Source organism: Ovis aries, chromosome 7 (assembly GCF_016772045.2).
Source record: "Ovis aries strain OAR_USU_Benz2616 breed Rambouillet chromosome 7, ARS-UI_Ramb_v3.0, whole genome shotgun sequence".
Classification (NCBI taxonomy): Eukaryota; Metazoa; Chordata; class Mammalia; order Artiodactyla; family Bovidae; genus Ovis; species Ovis aries.
In genome coordinates, this window is record NC_056060.1 from 60,221,499 (window position 1) to 60,243,334 (window position 21,836).

General features: G+C 39.2%; 1 protein-coding gene and 1 long non-coding RNA gene across 6 annotated transcripts in view; one reads left to right on the top strand and one right to left on the bottom strand.

Annotated features, from left to right (window-relative positions):
* The window catches only part of LOC132660132 (uncharacterized), a 45,027-nt gene that overhangs the window by 13,204 nt on the left and 9,987 nt on the right, over nucleotides 1–21,836 (top strand). The gene's annotated exons all lie outside the window — the stretch shown is intronic.
* SLC12A1 (solute carrier family 12 member 1) overlaps nucleotides 5–21,836 on the bottom strand; it is an 87,850-nt gene continuing 66,018 nt past the window's right edge. For 4 of the 5 annotated variants that reach the window (XM_060418605.1, XM_015097058.3, XM_060418604.1 and 1 more), the window contains 7 exons: nucleotides 15,976–16,119; nucleotides 13,068–13,199; nucleotides 12,721–12,832; nucleotides 10,495–10,581; nucleotides 4,154–4,289; nucleotides 2,510–2,577; nucleotides 5–1,314 (listed from right to left, as the gene is read on the bottom strand). In XM_060418605.1, coding sequence (XP_060274588.1) covers nucleotides 1,179–1,314; nucleotides 2,510–2,577; nucleotides 4,154–4,289; nucleotides 10,495–10,581; nucleotides 12,721–12,832; nucleotides 13,068–13,199; nucleotides 15,976–16,119 — 815 coding nt within the window. In that variant the 3' untranslated portion in view covers nucleotides 5–1,178. Of the gene's footprint in view, nucleotides 1,315–2,509; nucleotides 2,578–4,153; nucleotides 4,290–10,494; nucleotides 10,582–12,119; nucleotides 12,418–12,720; nucleotides 12,833–13,067; nucleotides 13,200–15,975; nucleotides 16,120–21,836 lie in introns of those variants that run through there. The other variant, XM_060418606.1, reaches the window with a different exon arrangement.

Genomic DNA, 21,836 nt, shown 5'->3' on the forward strand with positions numbered 1-21,836 from the left:
CAAACAAATTTGAGTGCTTTTATTTCAGGTTGACTTTTTCTCCCTCATATTTTTTATCAGTTACAATAAACAGCAACAATATGTCAGGGAAAAATAATCAACACATCCATCAGAAAAAAATTCTGGTAGTTTTTAATGTGATTAAGTATTGTATGAATACTAACAAATGAAAAAAAATCAATACTTATATATTCCAAATTTGCCAATTTTTCTACATCAAATTTTAATTATCTTTTAATTCTCTATAATCATTATATAAAGTAACTAAAAATATGATTCAGGATATATTTCTTTACAACAGTTTGAAAATGTGTGATATTTGATTTCCAATTAGACATCTATGAAGACTTCATCTATGCTAACCACTTAATTAGAAAGAAATATTCAAAGTAATAAAATGTCTAAATATTTAGTGGGGAAAGCAATTAAAATTTATATATTAAGAACAGAATATATTGCATATTTAATCAGAATATATTTTGCTTCCTCTTTCAGCTAATATATTTTTCAGTCAGCCCCAAATTGAAGCTGTATGTTATCAGCAATTGCTCAGATCACTCTCAGTATATAATCTGTTATATTAAATAACCTTACTTAGGTAAGTGTTTTAAACATTGTGGAGACTCAGGTTACCTCTTAAAGTTTTTAGTTATTGATTTTCAAATCTTCTTTGTGAGTGTAAGCTTCTCAGAAGACCAAGTATAATCATGTTTCCTGCCCAGTTGGTCTTTTCCTTTGATAACCACCCATGGTTACTATACCAGCCTGTCAATAAGCATTTAATGAGAAACTGCTGTGGGGCTGAGGCCACTACCAGGCCCTAGAAGCAAACAAAAGATTAGGTGTGCCTGGAAAAGCTTACAATAAGTTGAGTTTTCATGGGCATAATAAGCCAGCATATGTTTGCTTAATTTTCATGTTTTTAAATAGCATTGACAAGATGTTTTTCTAGTGGTAGCATTGGCTTTGACACTCCCTTAAACTGATTTAAAAAATAGTTCCCATTAAGTAATAATTTTAAAATGGCAAAATTTACTTGGAACCCTATAGGATAGTCTTCTAGGTTTGACTATCCACAGATCACATTTACAACATAAAGTACTGGAACTTGTTTCCTAATTATTCATACATTAAATTAAAACGTGTTCTAATCCTTTACCTTTAAGAATAAAGATCTTTTAAGAGTAAAATGTCAGGACATTTTTGTGATTTCCTCTAACTAGTAAGACAGGAGGGAGGTTCTTTGTGAGGATTTCCAACCAAGCCATGTACAACCAATCTGATATAGATCCTTTCCTTGCCACTGGAAGGCTCCTGACGGCATGGAAGAAAAATAAAGAACAAACATGACAATTAGTACCAACAGTAACATCATTAGCTATCTGCGCTTTATAATAACAAGTAGCCTAAACTGTATATATGCCTCCCCCACAAAATGAAAGCACTGAAATTATTTTGAATATAGATGTTAAATTGAGATGTTTCTCAGATAATACAAATATTTACAAACCAGAAAAATAGACTTGGACATTGTAATAGAATAGAAAGTGTGAAAGTGAAAGTGTTAGTGGCTCATCATGACCGACTCTTTGCCACCTTGTGGACACTGGAGTGGGCTGCCATTCCCTTCTCCAGGGATCTTCCCAACCCAGGGATCAAACCTGCATATCTTGCATTGCAGGCAGATTCTTTACCATCTGAGCCACCAGGGAAGCCCATTAGAATAGAGGCAAAGCATAAATAGATTTTCACTCTTTAAATAGAAAATGTGATCAACCAATACGTCTCCCCGTTTTTTCTGGAGGGAAAATGATTTTTCCTAATAGTTTAAAGCTCTTATTATATGAGAGAAATAGCTATTTGGGCTCTATCACCCATCGCAGGACACCAGTCTATCTCTTAGATGAATAGTCTTCCAATGTAGACCTTGCTTGAAGACATACTTACCCTTGTACCTAGGAGTTAGATCATGAGATATAAATGTGAAATTGCTGGGTTTCATGTTTAGCAATGAATCTTTAGATAAGCATTCATATTTCCAGCAGGTATGCCCCTAATATTTGTGGGGTGGAGGACAAAGAGTGGAAATGGAAAAGCGCACCCTTCTTTCTCCTGCCCTGGCCTCTTCTCACATGGTAAGGAGCCTTGAGAACATGCCATGGACTCCACACCTCAGGAGCAGCTATCCAGGGAAGGGGCCTGTGAACCTTGGCCAACTTGGGGCTTAACTGGCACGGAATTCCAGGGTCAGGCTCCTAGAGTGAGGTCTAGACAGGGAATGAGGGTTCTAGGTGCCATGTGTCCTGGCCCTTTGGGTGGGGCATGTCTGGAGTAAAGTCCATATGGAGCCCTCTAAAGCCCGTGGGCCCCATTGTCTTAGGGTGGTGTTTATTTTCCCACATGTTCCAAATTTAACTTTCCACCTGAATTGTTCTGAGCTTTTGTATTGACTAGCCCATGTACCTGAGATTTCTCTGTAACAGTTTTAAATGTCTGCAATGATACTTACAGGACTATGAGATTAGCAGCTCTTGAGTGCTCCTGTAAGAGTTCATTCAGTCGAACTTGGCGGTAACTCTGTGGAAAACATTCAGATTTTGTTGAGGGCAGTTTCCCAGAATTATGAATGAGAATTTATCTTTTTTCCTCTAATTATAGACAAGTAGGAAAGCCTCATTTAAAAAAAAAAACAAAACCTTTTCGTTCAGGTTTGGAAACTTACAGTGTTTTAGAAACTGATGGAAAATATTAGAAATATAAAGAATAAGACCATTGTGTTATGTTGTTAAGTTGCTAAGTCATGTCCAACTCTTTGTGACCCCATGGACTGCAGCATGCCAGGCTCCTCTGTTCATGGAATTTCCCAGGCAAGAATTCTCGAGTGGGTTGCCATTTCCTTCTCCAAGGGATCTTCCCGACCTAGGGATTGAACCCACGTCTCCTGCTTTGGCAGGTGGATTCTTTGTCACTGAGCCACCTGGGAAGCCCCACTGAGGTATAGTGGCTTATTAAATTCTGGAAGTAAAAAACAAGCAAGCAACATGGATAACAGTAAAAAGACGAGAATGGCCAGTGCTGGGGAACAGGTTTGCTGTGGAAGAAACCTAACCTAATCTTGAAACTAATTTGGTATGCTAAGAACATAGATTATACCCTAGTCTAATCTTTCTTTAAGCTCTTTGATTTTTACCAGCACAGGAGACTGGTTTCAATGAAAGAGTTGCCAAAAGACTCATTTGGAAAAATAACTACATTAACTATTTTGCAGTGATGAGACTAATATTTATTATTACATTTCACTGGTTCAGAAGCCAAGGCTTAGATAAGTGATCTGTTCAATTATATGAAAAGCTTTTGTTAGAACTGGGCACTTTGTTGTACAGAGTTTATGATTCTTAGCTCAGTATTTTTTCTACTAAATTTGAAAGGCTTTTAATATCTCCTGCTCTAATCTGTTCCACCTTCAGCTCCTAATATGGCTTAAATTTTGTAATTTAGAGCTTCTTGAGGTCCTTTTCTTTGAATGTCTAATCCAATTCAGATGTTAATCTTTCTGCCTTATTCTTATGTCTTTGCCCTCTTCATCATCCTCACTGTTGCAACTACATTCAGTTCAAGCCAGATGCAGGTAACTCCCATCTTATTGGGTTATCTAGAAAAGCTCACCATTTCACATCCATCCTACAAGATGTTCCAGATCCAATTTGCATACTCAGTGTTCCAGTTACAGATTTTCTCAGATCCCTATGTAAGTTTTTATAGCTAATTTTATCAGGTTAAAATTCTTTTTATTGTGTCAGACTGTGAGCAATCTATATTTACTTTGCATATGTATTGACTGAAATTATTTTAGTCTGATGGGTCTGTCCCCTTTACTATAAAATTAAATTGGAAAGAAGGCTTCACAATATGTATCAATAGCCTGTTTTCAACTTAAAAATCTTGATTTTATACTAAAAAATGAAAGCAGTTTTCTAAATCCTCACATTCACTAATATGATTGAAAAAGGACTTGAAATATGCAGAAACCCTAGATCGTGAATAAATGAAATTCTATAATAGATACATTACTTCTTGATCTTTAAATCAACCACTGTTTCCTTTTTCAGCTAGTTAGATAGCAAAGTAAAGATTAAGGAAAAAAAGTCCTTACCTTTTCCTTGACTGCTTCCAGTTCTGCATCTGTAATTTTCCACGGAGTTTCTCTCTTTAATTTCTCAGCAGTTGCTAAATCTTTACAGCTTTCATGGAGACGATATGGTTCAATCATTTCTTCAAAGACTTTCCAGCTGAAATTGGAATTATAAAAGAGGCCTCACAGTGGGAAACTAACTCATTATTTCACAGATACTCCAGAATCAGAGCTGAATGTCATGCAAATCTTCTAAGACTTATCTTTGCAGGAGACTGTGAGTAAAACCATGGCTATCATAGTGCTTCCCTACCCAAGGAAAGACCTTAAGGGGTATGAAGCCTTGATAGCCTACTAGGCATTATTAATAAATCCTCAATATAAACACACAAACACATAGATGGTAATTACTCTGCAATTACACGTTCTACATAGTATAGTCAAAGGCACAGTTTTAACGTAGACACTTTAGCCCATAAATGAGTTTCCATTTGCTTATTTTACTGGTTCTATGGGAGATGTTCATGAATTAATGTAGGAGATGAACCAGCATCCCTGAGAGCTGGATAGGGTTGTCCTCCTCACCTTTAGCCCACATGGCAGCTCCCACCTTATGGCAGGAGGCTGTGGGTAGGTAGGAGAATAGTGAGTGAGTTTAATGGCTATAGAACAATCTGAATGTTTGCTGTAAATAATGCTGCCTTTGTCCTTCTGCTGTCTGAGATGTTCAAATGGCTATTGTTCAGGTGCACATTAGAGGAAAGAACAAAAATCAATAACATTTTAAAATCTGAGGCCATTTTAGGGCAATTAAGAAAAATCATTGACTAGAAAATTAGGAGCAGTATCTCAGAACTGTAGAACATTTTAAAAAGTGCTGAAAAATCTCATTCTTATCTATCATAAGAATCTCATAAGATTTATTTTTAAAATGATAGCACAAAACAAAACATAATTTATAGGAGCAGTTGTCTTCCATATGCTACTATAAGATGATGTCAAATATAAATAGTTTTCTTTGGTTTTATATATCGTGGCTTTCTTAAAACTTAATAACTTTGGAATGAATGATAACTAGAATTAATGTGCTTTTAGGTTAAGGAACTAAAGCATGAAGTAATGATTTCAGTTTCCCAGATGGTGCAAGTGGTAAAGAACCTGCCTGCCAATGCAGAGATGTAACAGACGTGGGTTCAATTCCCTGGGTAGGGAAGATCCCCTGGTGGAGAGCATGGCAACCCACTCTAATATTCTTGCCTGGAGAATCCCATGGACAGAGGAGCCTGGAGGGCTACAGTCCACAGGGTCAGAAAGAGTCAGACATGACTAAAGTGACTTAGCGCAAAGATTTCAGTGGTCTCATCAGTTTTCCTGATTTAGGACTTGCAGATGAAAGTACAGAGATTACTAAGGAGTAGTTTGTTCCCACCAGTGTGCTGCTGTTAACAGATTGAAGAGATACTTAATGCAGTAGATTTCTGATGCTTTGACTTATTCAGCTGCTGCTGCTGCTGCTGCTAAGTCGCTTCAGTCGTGTCCGACTCTGTGCGACCCCATAGACAGCAGCCCACCAGGCTCCGCCGTCCCTGGGATTCTCCAGGCAAGAACACTGGAGTGGGTTGCCATTTCCTTCTCCAATGCATGAAAGTGAAAAGTGAAAGTGAAGTCGCTCAGTCGTGCCCAACTCTTAGCGACCCCATGGACTGCAGCCCACCAGGCTCCTTTGTCCATGGGATTTTCCAGGCAAGAGTACTGGAGTGGATTGCCATTGCCTTCTCCTGACTTATTCAGAATGGTAGACAATGAGTAGGAAGGAATAAGACTGATATGCCCAATTATTCTTTCAACCATGTAATACTTTTATCTGCTATTCCTCCCAACAGTGCTGTGCTTTTAGAGACCTTGGTGGTCATCAGGGCAGAGGTGCTGGCCTAGGAGAGAAGAGCCTGGGTTCTTGCTCCAGTTCTTCCATCGTCCGCCTTGACCTGGATAACCTAGCCTATAACAGGGGTAACAGTGGCTGCTCAGAGCTGGTGTGAGACTGATGCGAGTGTTAGAATGATGATTTGGATGGCCGTGCTCTGAAAAGTATGCAGTGTCCTGTAAAAGCAAGACATTCATTTTACTCAACAACCATGGGACTGAGATTAGCAGTTGACGGTGTCTCTGTTTAAGCTTTACATACAATTATTTTGATCAGGGATAAGAGTTTTATTTGCATCTCGGTCCAGGTGCTTTTTGGAAAGACCACTTCAAAAATAGTTTCCTAAGAAATGGAAAGTGGAATAAAGATTGTTTGCTTGTTGCCCCAGGCATCCATACTATGTTTCTCCACTGTAGTTTGGATGGGAATGACTCTATCCTCAATATCAGCCAGTCAGCACAATTCTATCCCTTTTGCCAGCCAGACTGGCTAAGTTGGGCACATAAGCCAGGCAAGCTTGACCTAGCATTTCACTGACCACAATGAGTGGCTCATAGCTTGGTGGTCCAAAGGTCATTTTAGATTTCTATTTTGATTCTCTATTAAATCTGGTCATTCTTATTGTTACAGTTGTTATTTAGTTGCTAAATTGTATTCGACTGTTTTGCAACTCCATGAACTGTAGCCTGCCAGGCTCCTCTGTCCATAGGATTTCCCAGGCGAGAATACTGGAGTGGGTTGCCATTTCCTTCTCCAGGGTGTCTTCCTGACCCAGGGATCAAACCTGAATCTGTTACACCTCCTCCATTGGCAGGTGGATTCTTTACTGCTGAGAAACTAGGGAAGCCCATGATCATTCTTATTATATATTAAAATTGATTCTAGAATAGTTTAAGTATTACATACTATTAAATATAAGTGAGAATTAATTCAATTAAAAAATTTTACTTATAGGTTTCCTGCCTTTCCCATCCTTGTTCCTCATAATAACAAGGTTAAACGGCATAAAAATTTCCCCTAAAATTCATATAAAATTTCTTCTTACACATTAATGTATTTGTTGTTTTTGTGATCACACTAGCATATTTCAACTAAATTATCTAGTTAATTGCTTCCAGTTTCTCTTTGATTTCTGTTCAATGGTTGCTGTCTTTTTTGCCTAGGACTTTTAACTCAGTCTATACAATAAAAAGAGAAATTTAACCACAATAGCTTTTCAGTTTCCCTGGCCCAATTGTTTTCTCATTAACTTAGCTTTTTACTCCTTTTCACCCTTACTCTACCATATTTATAGATAACGTTTCTACGATAGAATGTCTCCATCAAGATTTACTCATGTTTTGTGAGCAGCTGAAAGATCTATTAAAGGCAGCTGAAGGACATTTAACGTTAGCCTCCAACATGGAAATCATTGACGGTGAACTATTGCTAACATTGTGTGAAAATGGGTGACCAAGGAAGAACAACAATTGGGAGATGGTTGTTAATGGTAGAGCAGGGCTGTCTAGCCATAAGGCCCCTGAAAGCTGAAGTTGAGCCGCATTGGAAGCTTTGGGCCCTGGGCCTGGGGTTGCATCAGGCCACTGAAGAGTTCTGTTTCTCTTATTAAACCACTCAGGGAATTTGCCTTTTAAAAATTATCACAAAGATTCCAGGTGTGGTCAAGTGTGATAGTGTTAGTCACTCAAGTCATGTCCGATTCTTTGCAACCCCATCAACTGTACTTGCCAGGCTCCTCTGCCATGGAATTCTCCAGGCAAGAATACTGGAGTGGGTATCCATTCCTTTCTCCAGGGGATCTCACCGACCCAGGGATGGAACCTGCGTCTCCTGCAGGTTGATGGTAGATGGATTCTCTACCATCTGAGTCACCAGGGAAGTGGCCATTTGTGAGATTTACTGGATGACCATTCTCTGTTCTAAAACTTATCTTCAAATACTGGAAAAGGCATCACCAGCATCAGACAGGTGGCTGTTTTATGAAGTAACATGGCATCGGTTACAGCAGAAACTGAAAAGAGAAGGATGGCACACCTTCTAGCACACCTCTTCTGGGTGGCCTTCTGTCTTCACGTCAGGGTACGTTAACTACAGTTATTCTGGTAAGAATGCTTTTTTTCCTACATCTTCCTCAACACCTTGAAATATCACAGAGAAAATCTCCAGAACTGTGAAAATGAATTTTTTTTTTTCCTGAGAAAGGGAAATAGACCTCTTCATTGTAGGATGCAGAGCATATGGAAACAACACCAAGTCAGAATGGTGTCTAAAGTCAAATTTAGATACCAGGACAAAAGTACAAATGCCTTGGTCCTCTGTTTCTTTTGACTGTGCATAGAGTTTTCTCCTTGAGAAGAGGAAACCATGGAACAAAGGTCAAGGGTACGAAGATGAAGAGCATTTAGGCTCTGATGGACACTCAAAGAAGGAAGAGGCATGGTTAGTGATACGGCAACATCCTCAGTGATAGAACAGAAAGGATGGGTATACAGGTGACCAAGGGCTGGGCAGAGACTAGTACAAAACAGAGGGAAGGATACCAAGGCTTGGGTAGAAAAAATCATATTGATGGGTAAAGAGGCAAAGGATATAGAAACAAATTGATCAGCAAGCACAGACAGTCCTCAGCTGCTGCTAAGTCAAATAACAGCAAGAAGAATTCAGTTACAAGAAGCAGGTGAGCCAGGGCTTATAGAGAATCCCAGTTCAGTAGGGGACACTGTGACTATGCTCCCGTTGTCGTTCGGTTGCTAAGCCACTTCCGATTCTTTGTGACCCCCTTGGACTGCAGCACATCAGGCTTCCCTGTCCTTCATCATCTCCAGAGTTTGCTCAGACTCATGTCCATTGAGTTGGTGATGCTGTCTAACCATCTCATCCTCTGTTGCCCCCTTCTCCTCCTCAACTATGCTCTAGACAACAGTAAACGGTCCCGTATTGGCAGAGAGCTGGCAGGCTGTGGTGTGGTGCTAAGTGGCACATACTGGGGAATCACTGTACCTGCTGTGTTATGGAAGAGAATGTGTTTCCTCCAATTAGAGCTATAAGATGAGCCCATTTGATCACATCACTGCAAGTGCCAAGGGGCAATGACTTAGGAATTAAAATTCTTCAAATGAAATGTGCAAGGCTACCAGAGGTTACTGCATGACAACTTGGTTCATATAAAAATCTTAATTCCATTTACTGAGGAGAATGATAAATCTGTTCTTATTTTTTCTTAACTTTATAACTGTAGAAATATAGGAATGAAAGGCATTAGTGGTATTTATGATATAAGGAAATATTACATCATAATAATCCAGGTCAACCCTGTCAATTCTAGCTTTCTTATTGCAGTTAAGACATTTCGTAAAGCTGTTTTAACTGATGCATAGCCTTAGAGGAATCACGAATACCCTCAAATGACATGAGGTTCAAGATTGCCATTTGGTCAATAAGAATACATCTTAAATCTGGATAATTTTCAGTTAGTTACTAAGTTCATCTGGGATAACAATGAATCAGAAGAAAGACAGAGCAAGAAGGTTTGAGGAATGTGGAGTTGCAACTCATCAAGAACTATAGGAGGAAGGAGAAATGGTGGTCAACAGAAATGAGAAGAGGTCTAGGAGTCTAGCAAGGACCTAGGCCATACTGAGACCTTTGTGTCTCCTCTTTCCACCCTGGGAGAACCCATGCCACACCAAATCAAATGTACTAAACTGCATACAGATGCAGTGCTAAACATGATTTTGAACTGTAAGTATTTTGTAATATTTTGAATTGAAAATATTTTATGATTGTGAAATCATTGCTCTAAATATTTTAATTTATGATCTGTTGTAATTTCCAGACAATCTTCTTATACCTCTGGGAACTCCTGTGAAGATCTAACCTACAAATTGTTTTCAAATATCTTGGACTTCACAAATTTAAAAATTAATGAGGTTAAAATGATGCTGTTTTGAAGGCATTTAAACAATTATTTCAATTTTTTTTTTCATTTTAAAATTTTGGAACCAATACCTTTCCTTGCCAGGCTTCAGATAGTTTTAGAAATCCCCTTTGGGGGCTCTCATAGGCTTCCCATTCAGGATGCCCCACCAGTAACTTTAAATAATGTAAACTTACCCTGACTGCTCAGGTTAGAATTTTCTGCGCTTATGCTTCCTGCTACTGTTGCCACCATAGAAAGCATAATGTGAAAGGCAATTCTAAAATGCCAACTAAACGATGTTTCCGCAGTTCTTCTTCTCAAGCTCATCTTCACCTTAAAAACTTTTCCTTCCACTAGAACCTGATAGCTCTGTGTCATGATTATTTAAAATCCCCCTTTATGACATCCTATCAGGAAGTCACAGCAGTAAACCCGTAACATTTTAACCTTCTAATAATCAACACAAAAGAGGAGAGAGTTTACCATGGATAAACAGCGGATCTTGTTAAATATTCATACCTTTCTTTGTTTGGCTTAACGTTGATGTCACCAATGACATGGATGTCTGCAAATTTTATCCTAAATTTGCTCAGAAGGGAAGCCATTCTGAAAATACAAGACAGAAATGCTTCATCATTGAATATATAACTATTTTCAATCAAAGAGTTTTGTGTTGAGGACATCAACAGCAATCATGTCTTATTTCAGCTTAGCTTTTGGACAAAGGCTTTGGTTAGTATTTGATTTCCATTGTAGCACTTGATGAATATGGATAAATGTGGACCAAATTATTCCACCAAAGGCAAAGAGAAATTTCTGTAGGTGCAGTCACTGGAAACAGCAAACCCAGCTCTGCATTCGTGTTTCAGGGAAAAGGTTGCGGCACTGTCCATTCTTCCTTATCATTTGGGAAAAAGAGAACAAGTCTCAATACTTATTGATGATTGCTGATAATGTTTATAGAGTTACTGACAATCTACTGACAAACCAATAATTATTATTTATTATATCATTGTGGATTAAAAGTCTTTCCCCCTAGCAATTGAATGTTTTGATATAATTTCAAAGTTACAAAACATAAGTATAGTGCAAAGAAAGCTCAGATTCATCAGTTGTTTATGCTTTGCCCCATTTGATTTGTCATTCTCTTTTTCTCTGTCTACATCTCTCTATATCGTTTTTGCTCACTGGCTTTCTACGTCCTACCTATTTGCCATTTTAAAGTAAGTTCCACATATCAGGCCCCTTTAACCTCTAAGTACTTCAGTGAATATTTCCTAAGAGCAAGGACATTCTCTTTTATAAACGGAGTACAGTTTCTGAAATCAAGAAATTTAACATGGATTCCCTGCTACTATCTTATCCACCAACCATTTTCAAATTTCCTCACTTGTCTCCATAAGATACTGGAGGCTTTAAGAAAATATAAATTATTGCAGACCTCATGTTAGTTTCCATTTTACTATAATTTTCTTTAAGAGGAATTAGATATATATCATAACTTTCTAAGAAGGGGGAGACAATGTGAAAAAATGACTAAGAGCTGAAGAATTGATGCTTTTGAACTGTGGTGTTGGAGAAGACTCTTGAGAGTCCCCTGGACTACAAGGAGATCCAACCAATCCATCCTAAAGGAGATCAGCCCTGGGTGTTCTTTGGAAGGACTGTTGCTAAAGCTGAAACTCCAATACTTTGGCCACCTGATGTGAAGAGCTGACTCATTGGAAAAGACCCTGATACTGGGACAGATTAAAGGCAGGAGGAGAAGGGGACGATAGAGGATGAGATGGTTGGATGGCATCACTGACTTGATGGACATGAGTTTGAGCAAGCTTTGGGAGTTGGTGATGGACAGGGAAGCCTGGCATACTATAGTCCATGGGGTCACAGAGTTGGACACAACTGAGTGACTGAACTGAACTGAAGAGCCAGTCATTATTTTGTGATTTCTGGAAGTAGCCATTCCAGGAAGGGCTAGGACGTAGGCATGCCATGAGGGACTACGGGCTGCCAAAAGTCATTCTCCAGATTTCCTCCAGAGATCATTGGATGCACCACACTCTTGGCATGCTTGTTGCTCTCGCAACTAGAGATCAACTCTCCATGACTAAATAAATAAGAAAGGAACAGACTTAGCACCATGGGACTTTGCTTATTTATTTATTTTAATCAGAAGAGTTACCAACAGTCACCCATTTTAACACTTTCAAACTACAAGTGAGAAACTGGGGGGGACCCAGATGGGTAAAGCAACTGTTGCAAAGTCCTGCATCTTGTCAGTGGCAGAGCTGGGGCTTGGACAGGGTGCCATCTCTCTGTTCTCTTCTAAGTGTGCTAGGCTGGAAGGACTGCCTCGAATTAACAGGTTTGAATCTCCCAGAAGAAACTGGACAGAATTTGGACACAGATGCCTTCAAGCTCTTCCTTTCTTGGATGCATTTACTAGTCAGAACAAAATAAACATTATACAAGATAATGATGCTCTCACTGAAGACTTGAGATGGGCTTCCATGCCAAATGCTTGTTGAAAGCATTTGTGGAAGGGGATAAAAGGACTTGAAGACAATGATTAGAAAATTACGCAGATAATTTATTGACAGAAACCAAGCAAGCCTGAGGCCTAGCGTGGTGACTTTTTGTCTTCAAATTTATTGTGCCTCAAAAACACTTAAAGTTTTTTTAAAAATTAAAGCATTCAAGCAACAAACATCAAAAATGCTTCAACACAAGTGATAAATTACTTACACAATTTTTTCTTCTTCAATGCGATTGATCTTCCCTCCAACATAGATTCTTAATTTACAGTCTTTCCATTTTTTTCTGAGAGTCAAGATATAGGGGATAAGGAGTGTTAACCCTGAAAAAAAGATTAAATTATGACAGAAAGGATGAGCATATCCAATTGAAAGGAAATGAATAGCTTTATATCTGTATTCATGCCCACACTCATAGCTCCTAAATAATTTAAATCTTTAGAGAACACGGAAATGTTATTCTTTAACTGATACCATTTTCATATACCTTCCCATGCAGTTTGTTAAATTTATCAACAAGAAATTCTGCTCTCTAGTGTATATTCTGGAATTTTTTACCTCCATCATCAAACAACCACCAAACATCAATTGTGCCTTTTCCCTGCTTCTTTTTAAATTGGGTGCTGGCTTCCACCAGTTTCTGGTTGAACTCCCCGATGTGCATTGACTGGATTGTGTTAATGCCACTATCTGTAACAAAAGAGAAAGTAGTACATCCATTTGTCTTTTGAGGAAAGAAACAAAATAACGTGCCAATAAATCTATTCAGGAAAATAGAAGGGTCATGACTTTGTGTTTTTTATACTTATGGGAAAATAGTGAGTCCTATTCTCCACAAAAGAAAAGATAAAGGTCAAATCCCACAATAATTTAGATCACCTCCCATAGTTCAGAAAAATTTGATATTGATCTTATGATTACAGTTTTTATTATAGAGTAGTGAATTTTTTCAGATCCTTAGTAATCTGTCTCAGTGCAGAATTATTTAGACATGTAGCAATGCTAAATTATCTGATACAAAACCCAAAATATCCTCATTTTCCTAAATTTCATATATAACTCAGGTTATAATATCAGATGTACTTAAAAGTATCAGTAGAACATGTAGTTATTGGTTTTCTAGAGATAACCAAAAGAATCAGAGGTATTCCTTCACTAGACAATATGTTCATTTGAGCACAGTTTTGGTATGAATTCCAGAAATATCTGGATTATACAGGTTGCCAGGGACCTTGAGCATTTCAACTCTCCATGACCCTTTGGTCCTAACATGGGCCTGGCTTACTCTTCTGCTTTCTTTTCTTGGCATCTCGTGAGTCTAAGGTAAAGCCACTTGAGCTATTTGAATATCTGTGAATGAGATGAAAAAGCCAGGAAGTCCGGATTAAAATTACCTCTTCTTGAGTTACAGTTAAGGGTGTACATAAAGTACTTAAAAATATTTTAATGCTATTTCCACCCTAACATGGACACAGTGAAAGTATACCAGGGAAGTAGGGCAGTGTTTGAGCAGAACCCTCATTCCTATTCGCCAGTAGGGGTTTCTTTGCTACACCCTATGCGTTATTTCTCATTTCCACATCTTTGAAAGTTGTGACTTCATTGGTCTATTTCAAAGCGGTAGTGTCAGCATTGTGCTTAGAGCAGAGTGACAGCCTCGTTAGAGCTTCCTCTCTGATCTAAGACGGTCTCAGGAAGCTTTGTTCCGTCTTTTGCTGTTTCCAAGGTTGGGCTGGTCAGTTCTGAAGCAATTATCTTGTATTGTTTCTATCTCAGGACCACTAAAGGAGAAAGTAAATATCTTTACCAAGTGGACCAAACTCTGCCCCCACTTACAAGCAGATCAGAGCATCCAGAGGATTCCTGTATGAGTGCCTGGAAGCTGAGCTGGTCCTGATCTAGAACTCCAAAGAGTCCTCAACTGACAAAAGCCCAGAGCAGTAAAGGGGCCCACTATCAGAGCTGTGCTTGAAAATTTAGGCATTGAAACAAAACATAACACAATTTTGCTTTTCTGAACAATGAGACATGTTGACTTTCAGAGATGTATGTTTTTGCCAAAAATATTGTCATGCAGAAACGGGGTTCAGAATAAATAAGTTCCACTTTCACTAATAAGGACCTTATTACTTCTCTCCTCCCCAACAGCTAGAGAAGAGTATGAGCTATGACTTCTAAATTTTCCATTGCTTCTCAGGTTGTACTGTTGCACAGAGCAGATTCGATGGGTAGTTAATTCTTCTCATGACTACACCAAACAATTGAAAAGGAAAGGCGATAGTAGTTAGCATCCAGAAGGTCTTATTCTAATATTTATACCTGGAAGACTTGATGTACCTCCAACTTAAGATTCAAACACATCATTTTTCTAGAAAATGTCATCTTAAGGAAGGTAATACCTAGTAGGTTCTCCCGTAGGCAATCAAATATTTCTGGCACCCAAGGGTACCTCTAAGTATCTGAAGGGGAGAAATGTTTGGGTTTCTCATAATGCTATGTAGATATACAAAAATGTTGTGTTACAGGTTAAATTTGGTCCTTGGGTCATAGTAGGGAAATAAGAAAACTGAACCAAACCTCTTCCAGAGTAAAGAGATGGCCTCTTTGAAAGATTGGGTCCTAGCAACCTAGACCAGCAGCCTGCTAAGTCTCAATTTGGATCTTGCTACTTGACTTGGAGACCTTGCCAAAGAAATGATCTTTCCTGGGCTTCACACCAGTGAAGGACTTCACGAACTGCAGGACTATTTGTGCGTGAAAGAAATGAACCTTAACGTTCTAATTTTCTACCAGCAGAGGTCGCTATGGACCTCACGAAAAAACTGTTTCTGTAAAGAGCAATGTTCAAAAAAAAAAACAACTAGTCATTTGAATCACCTATTTATAAAACTTATAACAAGGTCTCATTCTGTGGTCCTCCATTCCTGGGATGCACACTGAACATTCAGAGATAAGTGTACCATTTAGCCAAAATCTGCCGGTAATTAGTGTCAATGAAGTCCAGAATTCTGGCTTGTGATAAAAATGTAGTTTTGAAATTAGAATTCTACCTGGATCCCTTACTTGCCTGTACCAGTTGGCTTTCAGTCTCCTGAAATGTCTGCAAGGTGTGTGTGTGTATAGATAAACCAGTTTTGGTATTTGGTTATGAACTTCTATCCCCTTTACATCTTAACTTAGAACTTTTTTTTTGCTTCTTTGTTCAATCTGCTTAACCACTATATATCTTCAAAACTAAATATTATTTTAAAACAGAGTTTTTACAGTAAGTTGTTACAAAGGGGTGAATGTTGTTAATAAGTGACAATAGCTTCTAACTTTTAGCCATAATATCTTTCCTAAGGAAATGTCTTTCAGTCCTTACCTACACACAATGCCCCCAGTATCTTAGATATTGACTACTGACCCTTGAAGATTCATTTTGGCTCATTTTGTAACTTTTCTTATAAATCTTAAAAGCACTTACCTTTCTTAGGAGTTGGCTTAGTAATGTTCAGCTTGCCAGCTTTTTTAAACAAGCCTCGGATGCCTCCATTTCCTTCTTCACTTTCATTGTCTTTGATGGTGGCTTCCAGAGCCAGTCGCTCCTGTTCTAATCTCTCTAATTCCTCTAATGAAAGAAGAAAAAAAATCACTTACTTAACTCAGGACAACGAAGTTTCCAGGAACGGTCTTACTAATGATTTCAATATTGAAAATGGTGTGACTATGCAATTAAATGATTATTTATGCATGATTTTTCTGAATGGTTTTATAGAAGTAACATGTATCAATAAACTGTATTCAGAAAGTAACAACTAGCTCAGAAAACTGGCTCTGTTAAGTTATAATACATGAGGACACTGAGTTTTTTATCTGTGAGGGCAAAGGAGGAGGATTATGTAATGCCATCTTTATTTACTACTGGCAAAACAAGATACCAGATCCACTGTATGCAAGATCTTGTACACTGAAAGCTACTGATTTACTGATCTAAGCTACCGGGCCAAGATATTTTACAACTGGGAGTAACAAAATTACAGAAGTATGCTGGGTGTATATCAGACACACAGCAGTGCCTCCTGAATTGAAACATAAAACTAGAGAACAAGAACTAAAGAAAGAGAACCAGATCTGATAATAAGCTTACAGTGAAAAATATTTACCACCACCAAGTCGTTCCAATAAGTAAAATACTTTCTGGAGTGAGTGACCAAAGCAAAAGAAATAAAAGCTGACATTTCTGTGCGCCTGTCAGAGTCCACATTACCAAAAAGGCCCGCACGACACTTGAGTCTGCAATAAGAGTCAAGCTGTATAAAATGTCCTGTCCACGATTTAGACCCACTCTCCAAGCTCTGATGCTGGGTCCGGATGCCTTTTATCTTTCCTGGATTCTGATGGTGACAGAAAGTTCCTAGCTGCTAGGGAATGTGTTGCGTCCCTTGCTGGCCTCAATTTGCACGGATCAGGGCAGTCATACGACTGTGTTAAAGACTGATGGACATTCTTGCTTACAGTGGTAAGGTGAGAGTCTTGTCAGATCCCTTCATCTTCTTGCCTGCTGAGAACAGAACCTTAGAAAATGAGCTAGGTTTGGAGGAAGAGTAGAAAACCTAGATTCAGTGTTACAAAACACTGGAAGGGCTTCTGTAAATGTCAACCCTAGGAGCCCGTTGCCTTTTCTTTCTGGGAAGTGAAGCTATACAAACTCTAGATTTATCAATTATGTACTAACTAAATCTGTCAGGACAGTCACATCCCTAGACGGTGTTGTTATTCAGCTACACAGAATTGTCTGGCCCCTTTCCAGGTCCCAGCGATTAATCTTTTGCCAGTGGCATGAGATTTAAGGTCAAATCATCCATGTGATTTCCCCAAAGCTTCAAAGGTTCTCAAGATCAGCAGCTATAGAAAATCTAAGAAATTAGATGAATGGCATTAAAGCTTAAACAAGAGCTGCTTACACCTGACTTTCGAGAGGTGAACACACGCTGTGTTGCACTGGGGTCATAACCAATTACAGCTCTGCTGCTGGCTTCATGTGACACTGGGCAAGTCACTTACTTTTCCTATGCCTCTGATTTCCTATCTGTGAAATGGAAAATCATAACCCCTCGCCTTTCCCACTCCCTAGCTTTGCAAAAAGAATAAGCAACAGGTCCTGCATGGTGCTTTGTTGCTCCTTAGAGAACAAAGCAATGAGTGCATTTCTATAGGCAGTGTATTTATGCAACTTCTGGAAATGGGCTGTCATACAAAGCAAATCAAGGACTTTGAGAAGCCTGGGGGTTATTTTAGAAGTTAATTATTAGTGTACTTTCTTTGGGTGCCAGGGTCTATGCTGCACATTATTTATTCCCAAACAACTCTGAGAAAGCTACTATTATTATCCTCATTTTGTAGGTGCAGAAACTGAGGCTCAGAAAGTTTAGGTAATTTGTCTGATGTCACCCAGCAAATCACAGAGTTCCAGTGCAAAGGAGTCTGCTGCTGCTGCTGCTGCTAAGTCGCTTCAGTCGTGTCTGACTCTGTGCGACCCCATAGATGGCAGTCCACCAGGCTCCCCCATCCCTGGGACTCTCCAGGCAAGAACACTGGAGTGGGTTGCCATTTCCTTCTCCAATGCATGAAAGTGAAAAGTGAAAGTGAAGTCACTCAGTCATGTCCAACTCTTCGCGACCCCATGGGCTGTAGCCTACCAGGCTCCTCCGTCCCTGGGATTTTCCAGGCAAGAGTTGGAGTGGGGTGCCACTGTCTTCTCTGCAAAGGAGTCTGCTTGACTCCAAATTCTGCATGCTATCACTGTGAAGACCTTCTGCTGTTGGCTTCTTGCTATTATTTCAGAGTTGTTTTATTAACCTCCAACTTTTTATCCTTAGATGAACCTAAACACTCAGGTACATGGTGTAATGCCAAGCTAATTCCCCAAAACTTTGGTCTCTTCCAAATTGTCATTTTAAATAGAAGACCCTAAGGATACAGGTATATATGGCAGGCTGCCCCAGAGCAGCAGCTTCATTGTCCTGGGTGATGGCCCCCCAACTGTTGCCCACTCTGTGGGGTGTTGCAAGGGGTCGGCTGTGGGGTAACCTATTCTTTGCAGTCATCTGGAAGGCAAGTATTTGCTGAGCTCCTCTAGGGACAACTGCAAAGTTTGCACTGGAGAGAGGATTCTTTTCCTTTTCTTTTCTTGGCAGGCTCCAGCATACCCTGTGATTAGCCACTAGTTGCCATGTTTTTTTGTCCTCTAATTTGGACAAAGGAGGGGAAAAATAAATTCTCCTTTGTAAAGGATTCGGCTGGCTAAGTGAACCAGGAGCTACTCCAATAATGTGCTCGGAAAGTATGTGCAAAGCCCATCCTGGACAGAGCAAACTGCAAAATCCCAGGCCTGCAAGACAAAACCAGACTTTGTGTGAGCGAGTCAGATTCAGCAGTTTCCTCAAAGACGACAGAGCCAGAGGTTGACAGAGTCCACTCTAAAGGCTAAAGTCTGCCTGCTCGGACATCTTGGACTTTCAGATCCACACAGTGGTATGGTCAAAGTGATTTTGCAAACTCTTATTAAAGTTAATTCTTAATTATGCACTTTGTAGGTGATCTGAGGCCTCCTTCTGTGCACTCCCTCCTTTTCTCTTTTCAGTGCTAAGTAGAAGTAACGTTTTGATGATCTATTCTGCATTATCTACGTGGCCTACTGCTTGCCTCCGTTTGCATGCGAAATCACGAGTAGACTTTGTCAAAACATTGCTTTCAACGGGAGCACTGGCTAGCTGACTTGTAAAAGTGTGCCTTTAATCACAGGAGAGATAAGGCAAAGGAATAGGAGTGGATAGATGTGACGATTGCCATAAAGCTGCCTGAAAACTACTCATTTCATCACCGCTACCATGACCGCCACAACCATTACATCGTGATATTCAGGATTCACAATGCTCTTTCCAATAGTGTCTTATTTCATCCCAGCATGAGTACTAGGATGAAAGCAGAGCTCGTACCATTCCTCCCTCCCCCATTTTACTGAGACGGAAACTTGGGTTTAGAGAGTTCAAGTGATCTGTCTGACGTTGCTCAGCTGGTGACCCCAGTCTTCTGTTTCCAATTCTAGTGTTCATCCCTCTACTGTCCTTCATTAGCGATGTGCTCTGACTTCCAATATCTCCCTGATGAAGCAATACCCAGTCTGCATGTTTTGAAAAAAAAAATCCCCAAATTTCTCAGTCGAGAAATTTCTATAACATTTCATATTTTAATAATATTCTTCTTCAAACTTTATTCCACTAACTAAACTATGTGACATGGAATAGAGTTTTAAGATCCATGTCTATTGTAACCCCACTAATCTGTAAACTCCTGGAGGGTAGCTTATGTCTTATTTCATTACCACCACTTATTGAGAGTTTACTTTGTGTGAAGTACAATGCCAAACACGGTGCAGCCATCATATCCTTTAATCCAAAACAACAAACCTGTGAGGTAGGTATTACAGTTATTCCCATTAGAGTAATTGAATTTGAATCCAGACCTATCTGATTCCAAAGCCTATGCTTAGGCTTCCCAGACTCCCTCTCAAACATTCTCAGATGCATTCATGCCTCACTAGTGCCCATCACCGCAATCACTCAAGAATATTTTGCTGAAATAAAAGAACAGTCAATTCTGTTTCATGTGGTGGAATACATTTGACACAGTTATCTCTATAAAGGAAGAAAACAAGTGAAGAGCTGCCAGGGGTGGGGGTGTGTATAGTGTGTATGCATGGAGGGCTGTTGGTATAAAAGACAACGTTTGAAAGAAAGAGAGTTCATGCCTTGTACAGAGTTACAAGAAGAGGGGCTGAGAGCAGCTAACAGTACAGATCAGGCTGGCACAGGACAGAGGTAGGACATGTGGGATTAACCCTAAGAATGAGAGACGAGGAAAGGGCTCCTTACCCTGGAATTGGCCACCATCTGGGCACTGGTACGACTCTGAATCTTGCATACTAGATAGTTTCATATTATCTCATATTTACAAAGCCATACTGCTCGGGAGAGAGAGTAAGAGCCTGCCTTTCTCTCATGCCAAGATTAAGAGAATCCCTGAGGTCCTAATGATGGGGGAGAAAAGTATAGACTTTCAGGATCTATCAGTTGAGCGTGAATTTGTAACCAAGGCTTCCTACATACCCCCAAACAGTTCTCATAGGAAAAACAAAGAGTGAAGCCTGAGCTGTAACCTCATGCAAATACCAAAACCACTTGAACAGTAGTTGGTTTATTTTCAAGTGCTTTATAAATTGATTGTATGGTAACCAACTGCAGTGACTATTTTGAAATTCAATTTAGTTGTCAAGATTGCCTGGAATGGTCTATTTCCAGTCTTTTTTTTTTTTTTTTCCTCTTTTAACATGTCTTTTAGAAATAGGCAGGATTCTACAATTGAAATTCAGTCTGAATCTTCAGGATAGAGAGTAGTCAATTACCTGACAACAAAAGAGAGAGCAGGGAAACCCACTGAGGAATTGCGTACCCTCTGACTTTACAGCATCCTTTTTCTTTATTAATTATTAAATTATGATTCTTTCTTGGTCAGTCAACTCAAAGTTGTAAATGCTCACATGAATCAATGTGCCGTACCCCAGGTGAAGTTTAGTTGAATTGAAGGCAGGAAGCAATCCTGCAGTGGTCGCCTTCCAATCAAGTGATTATTTACTACACTGCCATCTGTCTTTATTTTGCTAAGCCACTCCATCAGACACAGCAGAATCCTCGTGCTCTGAGATGGTCATAAATCGTGCAGTACTTCCACGGAACACTTGACCGCAATATATTGCGAATCACGTCTCATCACCTTATTTCCTACCAGTACAATTTGGACTCTATGTTGTAGTTGGCAACTTGCTAAATACCCCTGGGAAGTGAGCAATATGAAATACTGCATTTTTTTGTGTGTTGTCAGGCAATAAATTAACTTCTTAAGAGAAACTATCAGCCATCAGTATTGGATGAGTTGCTGCAGTATACAAGTTATAATGCTATGAGCATCAATCTTATTTACATAAAAAATTATTCTCCTCTCATAAGCCTGTGACACAGTATAGAAATAATTGTCATTAGCTGGTAAATTACCTATAAAGTTGATTTCTATTCACTGCTTTATTAACTACACTATACGAGCACTCTGAATTGCTAATATTTCCTTTAAATTATAATCTGTGATGACACTGTGGTGTCGGTGTTGGAAAAGCTATGATGATAATCATTAACATATTGTAATGCAATACTTGAGATTTATCAGGCTCTTATTAAGCCCTGTATTACAGTATAATACAATGAAATGCAAGCTTATTTCTTCCCATTCAAA